This window comes from Sinocyclocheilus anshuiensis, unplaced genomic scaffold (assembly GCF_001515605.1).
Source record: "Sinocyclocheilus anshuiensis isolate Anshui unplaced genomic scaffold, SAMN03320099.WGS_v1.1 scaffold212, whole genome shotgun sequence".
In the NCBI taxonomy this organism is placed as follows: Eukaryota; Metazoa; Chordata; class Actinopteri; order Cypriniformes; family Cyprinidae; genus Sinocyclocheilus; species Sinocyclocheilus anshuiensis.
The window spans coordinates 55,977-68,826 of NW_015558566.1; the positions used below are offsets into that span (position 1 = coordinate 55,977).

At 35.4% G+C, this 12,850-nt stretch overlaps 1 protein-coding gene across 2 annotated transcripts in view; it reads right to left on the bottom strand.

Moving 5' to 3' along the window:
• LOC107679494 (syntaxin-binding protein 5-like) overlaps positions 1 to 12,850 on the bottom strand; it is a 92,046-nt gene that overhangs the window by 30,502 nt on the left and 48,694 nt on the right. For both annotated transcript variants that reach the window (XM_016475055.1, XM_016475054.1), the window contains exons 5-7: positions 10,836 to 10,970; positions 3,162 to 3,225; positions 1,903 to 1,986 (exon numbers count right to left, since the gene is read on the bottom strand). In XM_016475055.1, the coding sequence (XP_016330541.1) occupies positions 1,903 to 1,986; positions 3,162 to 3,225; positions 10,836 to 10,970 (283 nt within the window). The remainder of the gene's footprint in view (positions 1 to 1,902; positions 1,987 to 3,161; positions 3,226 to 10,835; positions 10,971 to 12,850) is intronic.

The window sequence follows — 12,850 nt, forward strand, 5'->3', positions numbered from 1 at the left end:
AGCCTTTTCCTGGTCTCTCCTTCATAATTATAAACAGTAAGGCACTATGGGGGGTCTGATGGACAATAGGGTTTCATGGTACGAGCGCAACTCTGTGCTGAGCCAGAGTGACACCTTGCTACCCCTACGGAGCAGTGAATTGTAGGACATTTATCTCTGCTGTACTAATCAATCAAGTTAAATGAAGGCAGGAATAAATCAGACATCCAGCCAGGCACAGTCATTCATCAGGGTACAGATGAGTTGTCCTCTGAGAAATTAACTCTCATGCTCACACACAACACACGTATATGCTAACACACCAATGGGGGAGTTACAATAAGAGATGGGTTTGACGTGCATGTGTGTGTGTGCTTGCATGTCTGGGGGAAAAAAGTGTGTGACGGTTTTAATTCTTTTGCACTTTGCTTTGGGCACATCATGCTCATCATAATAACTAATGTACGCTGGCTGCCACTGTTAACAAAAGCCATCGAACCAGCTTAAACTGGAGAGGCAGATTAACTGTACGTTCTATGGGGGCTTTTCAGATACATGCTAATCATTTCAAGGACATTCAGACAAAAAAAAATATTTCTGGAAAAAAAATAAAAAAATAACATTTAACATTTAAGCTGAAATTAAATGTTCAAAACCAATTCAAGAGATATTGGGCCACTTTATTTTACCCTCTAACTCTAGCACTTTCTATTCTATTTTAATTCTACTTTATCTACATTTATCTTCTTTTTTTTTCTATTCTATCTACTTGTTTTTCTTTGTGCAAATAAAATAAATCCACTTTTCGGGAAATTATTACTGTAATGTAGTTTATTTGTAAAAGGAAACTTTCACTCAGCAATGATGCTTTTAATTGATCAAGAGAGACATTACATTTGTAAAAATGTATAATGTTACAAAATAATTATATTTAAAATAAATGTTCTTTTGAACTTTCTATTCATCATGGAATTCTGGGGAAAACATACACACACACACACACATAGAAATATTAAGTAGCAAAACTGTTTTCAACATTGATAATAACATGAAATATTTCATGAGCAATCAGCATATAAGAATGATTTCTGTCTTTTGACACTGAAATCCAGTTTTGCCATCCCAGGAATAAATTACACTTTTTAATCTATTTACATAGAAAACAGTTATTTTAAACTGTACTTATATTTTACAATATTACTGTATTGTTGTATTATTGATCAAATAAATGCAGCCTTGATGAGCATTGAGGAGTTCTGAACCAAAATTTTGAATGGTAGTGTGCTTGTTTTAAACAAGAAATTAATTTATTAATAACTACTCCATGTTAACTACTTTTTAAATATATTTTAAATTGTTAATTTGTCTTAATTATTGGATAATTATTACATTAAAAAGTCTTTGAGAAAATTATAATATTTAAAGAAGTTTGTTTTCAATCAATCAATTAATCAATAAATTATGTTGTGTAAATTAATGGCTTTAAGAACAACACCCGGTAAGAACAGTAGACTGGACAAACATGCAAACTGTAATCCTCCTATAGCTATAGTGCTCACTTTGCTGTTCAGTAAATAAGTTGGGGGAACATGTTGTAACCTAATTAATATTAATGAGTCATGAGTTGTCCCTCTACTTTTCAGAACATTCCTGAAGACACCAATGTGAATGAATGATTGAGAATAGGAAGAACTTAGCATCCAAAGTGCACACTGCCACTTATGCTTCTCAAATACCAATGTTCCTTTGATGCTGTAGAACCAAGCTGAACAGACTATGTGCCTACTTAGAGATCTAATCAGCGTCCTTTATTAAAATCAAAACATCTCATGAATATTTGTGCAACGCATTTCCATATTCTATGCATTTGTTCCACTGCAGGCGACAGGAGCCTGGAATACAACATTGTGTGACAATACATACCTCATCATAAGTGTACCGGTAGTCAGCTCTCTTTGATTTCAAATCCCACAGCACTACGATCCCAGACTCAAATCCTATTATGAGCTGAAAGAAGAAGAAAGATGTGGGGGGAACAAGAAAGGAAGGAAAATATGCTGTGAGTCTGTTGAACCTGACCTGTAAACTGATGAGAGTTCATGGAGGTGGTGACGTAAATCTGAAAGTAAATGATGTGTTTCATCAAATAAAACATTAAATATCTGTCTGAGAAAATTCAAGTACTTTTTTCTGATTGTTAATCCAAAACAAACCTTTCTTCATTCTCCAACAAAATCAATGAATCAGACAAAACATTCTGCTCAAAACATGGAAGAAATGTGCAAGTTGTTATCACCATAATCCAACTCTACATTTATTATGAAAGAAATGGCTCACCAGAAAATGAAAACGCTATCATTTACTCACCCTCATGTCACTTCAAACCTGTCTTTTTCTGTGAATTTTCTTCCTTTCAGACTTAAATTTTATCCTGTACTGCACAAAGTTACTGTATGACTTTTAAGATGCTTTAAGGTGCTTTTTTAAGCTCTATAACTTCAGTCCCGAGTTGTAAATGCATGAGAATGAGTGGTCAGGAAATTCATCAAAATATCTTTTAAAAATTACATGTTTCCTGTCATCTGAGCTCAAAACCTCTTTGTTTTTAAAGATTCAGTGATAGTCTATGAATTGATAAAGTGTCAGTTCTGTCAGCCAAGAGGGAGGGACAATGTGTCTAAGGACTTTAAGACCCATTAAGAACTGAGTGGACCTGTTATGGATCGATGCCCCATTCAGGGGCAGAAGTGGGAAGGGAGAGAGAGAGTGGATCATCACTGTAAAGGCGCCTATGAGGAGCTCCCAGCTGCCAGAGAAAGAGACAGACAGTTTTGGGGCAAAACCCCAGCAGGTGTGCACCGGTCTCTCTGCTCCCTTCTGACTGTGCGCTGGCAATTAGCAAAGGTAAAATGAATGTCTAAAAAGATGTATTTGGAAGTAGCTGGAGCATTTGTTCATCTCTTCATATCTCCTAGATCATTTGTTTTCAAAAACAACATAATTTGCTAACAAGTTGTGTGAGATTAGACCCAATTACTGAACTGTGCTGCACTGTAGGAAAGAAATGTCTTATGAGTTCAGAATGGAAAAAAACAAGAGCTTTGTGTGAAGTAAGGGAAATGAATTATTCATGTCAGGAAGTGTTAATTTGTTTTCATGTAGTTGTGTAGGCATCGCCTTACCTTGCCCTCATCCATAGGATTGTCACTAATGTGAACGACTGGGCCGGGATGGGCCTTGGAGGACCTGTGAAAGAAAGACAGGTTTGGGATTGGTGTTAGGCGAGGGACAGGATCGAGGATAATGAGAAATACAGTATGAAGACAGTGAGGAAAGGATCCTTGTGGATGTGTGTGTTTGACTGTGTGAGACAGAGAGAGACTACTGTTTAAAAGTTTGGGGTTGGTAAGATTTTTTTTAAAAGAAGTCTCAACAAGGCTGCATTTATTTGATCAAAAATACAGTAAAACCAGTAATATTGTGAAATATTATATTTTAAATATTATATTTTAATTAATAATAAAAAAAAGACTTCCAACTTTTGAATTGTAGTGCATGTTGTAATTTATGTGGTGTGTTTATGAAAGTGATGAGTATGTTTCCCAGCATGCACCAGTTCAATTGGATAGTTCGGTATGCCATACAACTCATAACGAAAAACAAAGATTGTCATACAGATCCATTATCAAATATTTCCAAAATGAATAACTATATATATAATAAATCATTTAATATTAATCTCTATTGGACGACAATTCCTTTCAACACACACCAACACTCAAATACATACACACTTATACATTCCTAATACACAAACATCCCACAGATAACATAACACCCAAACATACTTAATGAAACAATAAAACATCTATCAGAGCAAATAAAACCATGATATATTCAATCTAGAGAGTTTTTCCCTCAAAAAGTTTGATGGCATGAGTTTAGATACGAAGTCCAGCACTGGCTGGGACCATTGAGATTTATTACCACTAAAACAGGATTTTTCTCATAAAAATATCTTCTTTAACAATACATTACAAAATCCAAGAGTGGGGTTCTTGCCATGCATAGCTGCTCAAAATGAAAGGGTTTTACATAATGCATCGAATAATTCATGACAGGCTCCTATAGAGGCATCTTATATTTGATGTTGTCCAACTGAAACCAACCTAATCTGAATTTTTCCATCCAGATACTTACTCCATTAGGCTTTTGAAATATGAAATGTATAAGTCTCCACTGACATTCAGACAGTCAGTTTCAACCTCAAGATTATTCACAGCTAAAATTTCATTAAATACATAAAAGAAGCTTTGAGATCTCCCCAAGACACAATGGTGTAAGCGAGAAATTTTACAAGACCACTACTGCCCACTCATTTGCAGCCAATGAATAATATGCCATCATTATTTTAGTTAAGAAACAGCCCAATAGATCGGAAAGAGCAAAATGTTTCATTCTAATAAATACGGGCCTAATAAAAAGGCAGCATATACTGAGTCTGATACTCTCATTTACAGAACCCTTCTCTATTCATCACAAAACAAGCTGCCTTGCCATCAATAGGTGCTACTTCAGCTAGCAATACTGTGGATGCCTATAAGCCATTGATTGTACTGGCAGGAGTCTTATTCCTTTGTACCCTCTGACTACCCAGCAGGCCAACTGTGTTGTTGACGGTTCTCGGGCACAGCCTTATAGTGGTGACAGCCGTGGCCTAGACAGGGGTCCTTCTCTCCCCTCCAGCTACATTCTGTTGAGCTACAGCGTGATGAGGAGAGACAGAGCCTTATATGTCTGTTACGGTGATGGAGGTTCGACAGACAGGGGTCCTGATCTACGTCTGCGATGTGACTGACAGGAACATGGGGAATAAAAATCTGTAACACAGGGCCCCTCACCTGCTCACCATTACAAATACTGTATATATTATTTTTCATGACATATTGCAGTATTTATTATTTATTATCTGTGCAACCTTTTTTATGTGCCTCTGTAATCTTTAATCAAAATAATTTCCCCTCCCTCTTGCAACAAAATCTCTTGTCTTCTCTGAGATCACAGCAATACCAAACAACAATCCAACAATTTAATCAATCCCCTATGGATAAAATCCAGTCCTGCCCTACAGTTTTTTTTTACATAGTATTTCACTCTGATATACATCACATTGGTGAAGAAAAGACTATCACAACTTTTGTTCCAACTTTAAGGGTGTTTTCACACATAATTTCTTTAATGGCTACTTTATTTATCTTTTTTTTTTTCTTTTTTCTTTTTACCTGTAGCATTTAAAATGTTTGGTTTTAGCTTAAATTAGTTTGAAAATGACTGAATTTAATTATCCCAAATAGTAAAGAGTTTTATTATCAGCCATTTATTGGATTGGCCATAAAAAGGATTCGATTAAAACATTAAACATTAAAACATTAAAAGCAACATTAATTAATTGTGATACTGTCTGTAGGTTATCATATTTTAATGATATACTGACATATTATCATTATCAGATTCTGTATCAATATTTGCTAAGAAATTCTCCTCAAAGATAAATGATATGCTTTGTGACAAAATAATTCATTCAATAGATAAAAAGACAAAGTTCACAAAGGACAGGTTCACAAAAAATTAAGATAAAATTTAGAAAGATGAAGATGAATTTAAGATAAAATGTAACCACAATGTTCATTTCAGGTCCTAATTTCACCACATTAATAGATATAAAACAGCATTTTGACAATTAAAAAAAAATCTTATCTAAAGCCTCCATTTGTAAGTAGTATTCATCTTATCTGTCTGATATGATAAAATGTCCAGTAATCTAGCTGAGAAGAAAAATGTAACCGATCCTCACCCGGCACAGTAACCAAATTCAGTTCATGAGGTCAATGAGTACATTTGGCAAAAAATGAGCCCTGTTTAGTTAGAAGACAGAAAGTGAGTGGGAGAGAAAGAAAGGGAAGGAGGGAGCAGTAGTACCTCCAACACTGAGGTCAAGGTGGCAAACGTGTTGATAGAGTGACGGATGTTAACTACTCCATTCCCTAGACCTCGAAATCCTAATTTACGCTCCCTCCTACCCCTCAACCCTTACTTTAGGAGAAACAGGCTGGTTTTAGAGAGCTGATCACCATGGCAACAAGAATAGAATGGGAAAAATCTCATTCTGTAACTGCCGCCCTCACTCTGCACTGTGTCTTATTCACTCAAGACACCTTATGATTACATAATTTCACCGTTTCACCTACATATACCCTCCTACCCACAATCCTTTTTTGAGGTCCAAAACAATCATCACACTAAATGTGCGTACCTCTTATTCTCACACTTTCTCTCTGATTGTGAGGAGTGCATGTTGACTTGAAGTTTAGTTTCCTGTCATTAGGAAAAACCACAGGGAAAGAGCAACACAGCACAGCATCCGCTTCCATCCCTACCAGCTGTGCGTGTGCACGTGTTCACGTGCGGAATCCAAGATGCAATTTGCTCACATTTTAAGTGAGTGCATCCATTTGCTTTAAGCAGTAACACCTGTCGTGCAAATCGAGTCTCTGAAATGGATGTCAGTTGGTTAATAGACTCTATATAAATATCATAAAGGTGTCTGCTATATACTGTTTTAATGACTGTACGAGTACGTATACAATCCCAGCCTACTGCTGTCTGCTTAACCTTGGCCAAGGAGAGATCCATACATCAGTGTCTTTGTTGGCAGAGATCTGGATTTATGACAGCACACTGTCACACCAAAAGACATGCACAGACTAGTTGAAATGCAGAGACAATCTGTTTGTCCACAGGGCATGTTGGCGTTTCCTTGCACCCAGTCTGTGCACCTGTGAACAGCTTAAAAATTATACCACCTGCTATTGTAACCCTTGTAACATGCCTCGATGTCCCCTTGACAATGTGGCATCACACCACTCCATTATGCCCACCTTTAATCCCCCGACAGCCCACATAGTCAAACCTACATGCCCCCGTACTCTAAAACAACACTGTGCTACTCACACCTGCAGCAACAAGCTGTTTTTCTCAATGTCTGGCATCATGCCTACATCACCCACCACCATGTTATCATGCCTACAGCAGAGTGGCATGCCAGATTTCTCTCTCTCTCAAACAGGCACAGACAATCTTGGTTAGCTGCTGTGGTGTAGCTACTACTGTGAAGTGCATTCTGAGAGTGTGTTTATGGAGAAGGATGTTTATGTACACACTTGAATGGCACTGATTTTAAGACACTTTCCTTGTTTTTTGAAGTATTTTATATGTCGGATTAATTATGATAAGACATTAATCTAGCATGAAAAATAGCTAGTGATGCATCTCATGTGTTTAACCTTCTCAACTGTCATACATTTCAAAATTATGTCATGAATTTGATCATGTACAAATAATTTTAACTTACAAAAAATTTGTTAAAATAAATAATGCTTAGCACTATACTTGCATAATAATCCCCCCATTACAAAACATGTATTATTCCTTAAAAATTGTGTCACTCAATAAATATTATTATTTGATGAATTCATCAACTTCAAACATTGAAACCTGTTATTTATTGCAATAAATAAATAAATAAATAAATAAAAATGATCAAACAAGTACTGACCTTCAATTTATTGGAAAAAATATATATTTTTAGAAAGACAAATTCATTATTTATTTTACATATTTACATACAATTTTTACATTACATATTATTTTACATATTTTATTTTCTAAATGGTGTTTTTATGTAATATTTATGTAATGTTTATTCTAACGTATATTGCTAAAATATTGGTGTTAAATTGTATTTAGACATATATTTAGTATTTTGAAAACTAAGAGAAAACAAAACTGGCCACTGTTGAAAAATGTATTAAAATATCCAAGTATATATATATTTATATATTTATCTATCAGAAATATGATTTTATCACAAAATAAATTTCAGACCTTATTTTGTGCCCTTCTTGTGGAAAGTACCTTTAACATTTATTCAGTGCACTGCCCGATAATAATCTTCCATTGTACTTTAATTGTGATTTATGGCAATTTGATGTGATTGACATATGTAATGTATGACATACAGTATATGTGTATGTGTGTGTGTTTATGTGTGAGAGAGACAATGGAGAAAATGCAGAAATATCAATACGTATCGCGATATAATTTTTTTCAACAACAGTGATATGATTTTTAAACACATTTCCGCTATTTCAATATACATTACCAGTGTTTCCCATACATTGATTTATTTGTGGCGTTTGACTTCGTTGAATAAACATGAGCACTGCACGTTTCAAAATCAAAACGCAGCGCGAGTGTTTTATATAAATGTATCTCTGAAGGGAACCGACTGTCTTCAGAAAAGTTTCGATGGCATTTTCATTTGATCTGATAAAGTAGCGTTCATGAGCTGAGCTGCTTTGATTACAGCGCCGTTCTCAGCGCCTCCTGCTGGCAGACAATCAGTTTGCATTTTCGATAATAAGCCCGTCTCCAGCAACGTTTTTGTTGTTGCTCAATTTTTTTGTTTTATGCAGCAATTCAGAGCACTTTTCATACTCTTTGTCCTGGCTGAAGCACATTTGTTTCAATCTATAAGAATAATCAGCCTACACCCCCAGTCAAAGTTTTTTTAACAGTAAGATTTTTATTGTTTTTTTTTTAAAAAGAAGTCTCTTCTGCTCACCAAGCCTGCATTTATTTGATCCAAAGTACAGCAAAAACAGTACAATTTTGAAATATTTTTACTATTTAAAATAACTGCTTTCTATTTGAATATATTTTAAAATGTAATTTATTGCTGTGATCAAAGCTGAATTTTCAGCATCATTACTCCAGTCACATGATCCTTCAGAAATCATTCTAATATGCTGATTTGCGGATTATCAATATTTAAAACAGTTGAGTAAACATTTTTTTCAGGATTCTTTGATGAATAGAAAGATACAAAGATCAGCATAAATGTTGTTCAACATAATAAATGATTTTTGAGAAGCAAATCAGAATATTAGAATGATTTCTGAAGGATCATGTGACTGGAGTAATGGTGATAAAAATTGAGCTTTGAAATCACAGAAATAACATTACAGTAATGTTACATTTGAAAATATTTCCAAATAGAAAACAGTTATTTTAAATAGCAAAAATATTTCAAAATGTTACTGTTTTTGCTGCATTTTGGATCAAATAAATGCAGGCTTGGTGAGCAGAAGAGAATTCTTTAAAAAATATTAAAAATCTTACTGTTCAAAAACTTTTCACTGGTATGTTAGCCTATAGTTTGAAGTTGAAGATATTAATAATAAATAAGGCGAGTCTGAGATGTTTATTTGACAGTGATTTCACATTTCTTGTTTGTATGAAGGCTAAATACAAATAAAAGTTGAACATCAATTTATTTGTGCTTTTTTTTCCAAAAAAATATAGGAAGAGGATTCATAGACTTGGCAAATTAATTTTTCATAAGTTTGTAGGTACAGACATCTGTTGTGGGTATTCTTGACAGTACAGGTGCATCTCAATAAATTAGAATGTCGTGGAAAAGTACATTTATTTCAGTAATTCAACTCAAATTGTGAAACTCATGTATTAAATAAATTCAATGCACACAGACTGAAGTAGTTTAAGTCTTTCAAATGAAATACAAAACTTGCTCTCATCTGAAAAGAGGACTTTTTTTTTTTTTGACAAAAAATTTTGCTTGACAATCCTCATAAGGCTGCGGTTCTCTTGGTTGGTTGTGCATCTTTTTCTTCCACACCTTTATCTTCCACTCAACTTTCTGTTAACATGCTTGGATACAGCACTCTGTGAACAGCCAGCTTCTTTGGCAATGAATGTTTGTGGCTTACCCTCCTTGTGAAGGGTGTCAATGATTGTCTTCTGGACAACTGTCAGATCAGCAGTCTTCCGAATGATTGTGTAGCCTAGTGAACCAAACTGAGAGACCATTTTGAAGGCTCAGGAAACCTTTGCAGGTGTTTTGAGTTGATTAGCTGATTGGCATGTCACCATATTCTAATTTGTTGAGATAGTGAATTGGTGGGTTTTTGTTAAATGTGAGCCAAAATCATCACAATTAAAAGAACCAAAGACTTAAACTACTTCAGTCTGTGTCCACTGAATTTATTTAATACACGAGTTTCACAATTTGAGTTGAATTACTGAAATAAATGAACTTTTCCACGACATTCTAATTTATTGAGATGCACCTGTATTTATGAGGCTTTTGTAAATAGTGTTCATATCGATATCGGAATTATATCGTATCGACTGAAATTAAGAAATATATCGTGATATAAATTTTGGCCATATCGTCCAGCCCTACAGTAAAGCCACGCTGACTTGCCCATTTAGTCTGTCACTACAGGTTCAACAGTAAAGGGCGGAGCAGCTCTTTCGACAATTGCCCTTCCTGTCGCAAGGGACACAACGTGTCTGTCTGCGAGTGTTCGTGTGCGTAAATACTAAAACAAGAGGCAAGACAGGACATCTGTCTATACTAACACTGATCCGATCTGACACCTGTAAACACATATGTGTGTGTGCGTGTCTACACTGTCTGGGTCTCAAAGGCACTGCAGCCTTTTCAACGGGTCAGGGAGGAAAACAAAACTGCTGACAAAATGTTAGAATGAATAATTGAAGAACTCGTGGTACCTACGGAGAAGAGCGATGGAGGTAGAGCAGGTGAATTGACAATTTAAAATGGCATTTGATTCAAATGATCGCTTAGTAACAAATAAAACATAACAAGGCTACAGGAACAATGACAGATGTGACATATATGATATATTACAAGTCAGATTCCAGGTCTCAGTGAGATTACATTTCATTTCAAATGTGTGTGTGGCACTCACAGTTCAATGGCTTTGTTCCACATGATGGTATATCCTGAGAGGGTAAAGGACTCCACATTCACAATGTGGATGTTTCCTCGTTCCGAGCCGATGTACAGCCATTTACTTTGGAAGGGCAGATGACAGAACGTTATCCTGCAAAAGAGGAATGTAGAGAGAGTAAATTTGTTATTATTTCAAATTCATAAAAGAACAGAACTGCTCCCATACTCAAAAACACTTTACCCAGAAAGGCCTCATATGTCTCCATTGAAAATGTAATATAATTTCTTATCTTAATTATCTTTCTCATCTGAATTTATAAGATAAATTCAAAATGATATATCTTTTATTGCATTCTCCAGTGTCATATTAGGTTATTTTTGTCTGAGGCCATTAGAAAAATTGTTTAAAAATTTGGATCAATGCTGAATCTTGATCCAGCAGCCTGTATTCTAAGGATTCTCACACATCATACTTTAAATTATATGGTTTGGCTGCTCAAAAGTTGCTGCAAGATGTAGCATATTGCTGCAAAATGAATATTTGAGCAGCCTCATATAAGAGCACAATGGATTAGATACACTGGAACTCATGCCCTTGAAGTTTTCTTTTGGAATATCAAACCATTTCAGTTCTATAAAATAGTGGAAAGGTAATGTGAGGTAGAAAGATGGACTCTGCAGTCATGCATGCATGGACTTAACTGAAATAGGAATTTTGTATTAAAGGGGTAATTTACAGCCGACAAGATGGGGTTTTAATAAGCAGAAACTGCATATATAGAGAAAAAGGTGGTGAAAAAAGGTAGGAAAACTTTGATACCCATAATGCAATGTGCTTGATCAGACTTTCTATGAGCAGGGACTTTTGCTGACAAATAAATGGTGATATCTTTGTGCAGGTAACACAGAAAAATCATACACATTGTTTATTTACTTTACTTCAATACAAAGCTGGTTGAAAATCAGTTAATCTTATGATGGTCTCTTTTAGTCACTTGTAAAGTACTTTACAGCACATAGTTTAAATAGTGACTTTAAATTTCCCCCTTATTAATTTTTTTTTTTTGAGACCCCAGTGATCTCTAGTGTCTCTTTTAGAGTTTCAAAAGAGATGTCACAACCTGTGCCCAGATTTACCAAGGTACCAAAGTCTGCAATTATACTGTGATTTCAATAAAACATATTTCTCCATTTTTAGTTCAAGACAAATTTACTGGAGATTTATTCAAATTTTATAGACTCTATGTCAACAATTGAATCAAATGTTTACTTCTCCTAAGCAAAGTAGGAAACACATCTGAGACGGTTCATAACATTTCTGACTCCCTCAAGTCCCCGTAACTACAAAAGATCTACCTTTGAGAAATAGCATTTTTCTGTGGAAACTACGGGTAAGATAAGCAACACCGAAAGCTAGCACATGTAATATTTAGCACATTCAGAGTCAGGATATTGACAGTCACATGCTGCATCAATGAACCATGCAATTTTCTTCCAACCAAATATGTTCGAATGTAATTTACGTCATTCTTGAGTATAAAAATGCTTAGTTTAGCTTGAGCTGCAGTTCTGCTTGCTCAACTCAAATGTACTTTTCTGTAAGTCCCAGAGGGATGAAAATCAAGCGTAGTGTTAGTTCTGGCAGGTCACGTTAGTCAAGCTCGCATCAGCTGACCTTCAGCTGATCCCCATCTACCTATGGGACCTAGGTTGTTCGAGAGGAACTACACTAGCCTGTCTTCGGCTGGAGAGAGTAGCCGCTTGCAGTGCAATTTGTTTTCCAAGGCAGCAACGGAGTTCTCACGTGTGTTTGTTTGTTCCCGTCATTTCGGTGACGAATGTTTTATAACACGGTACATTCTGCCACTGGATTTGCACATCGTTTGATACTGAAATTCTTTAACGTTCCGCTGGAAACAAAGATGCCATGATGCCAAACCCTTACGAAAAAAGGAAGCCGCCGTGTTTACAACTGTGATGACGAGCGCTTATCAGGATCAACTAAACGCTGGATTCTCAAAGTATGTAAAA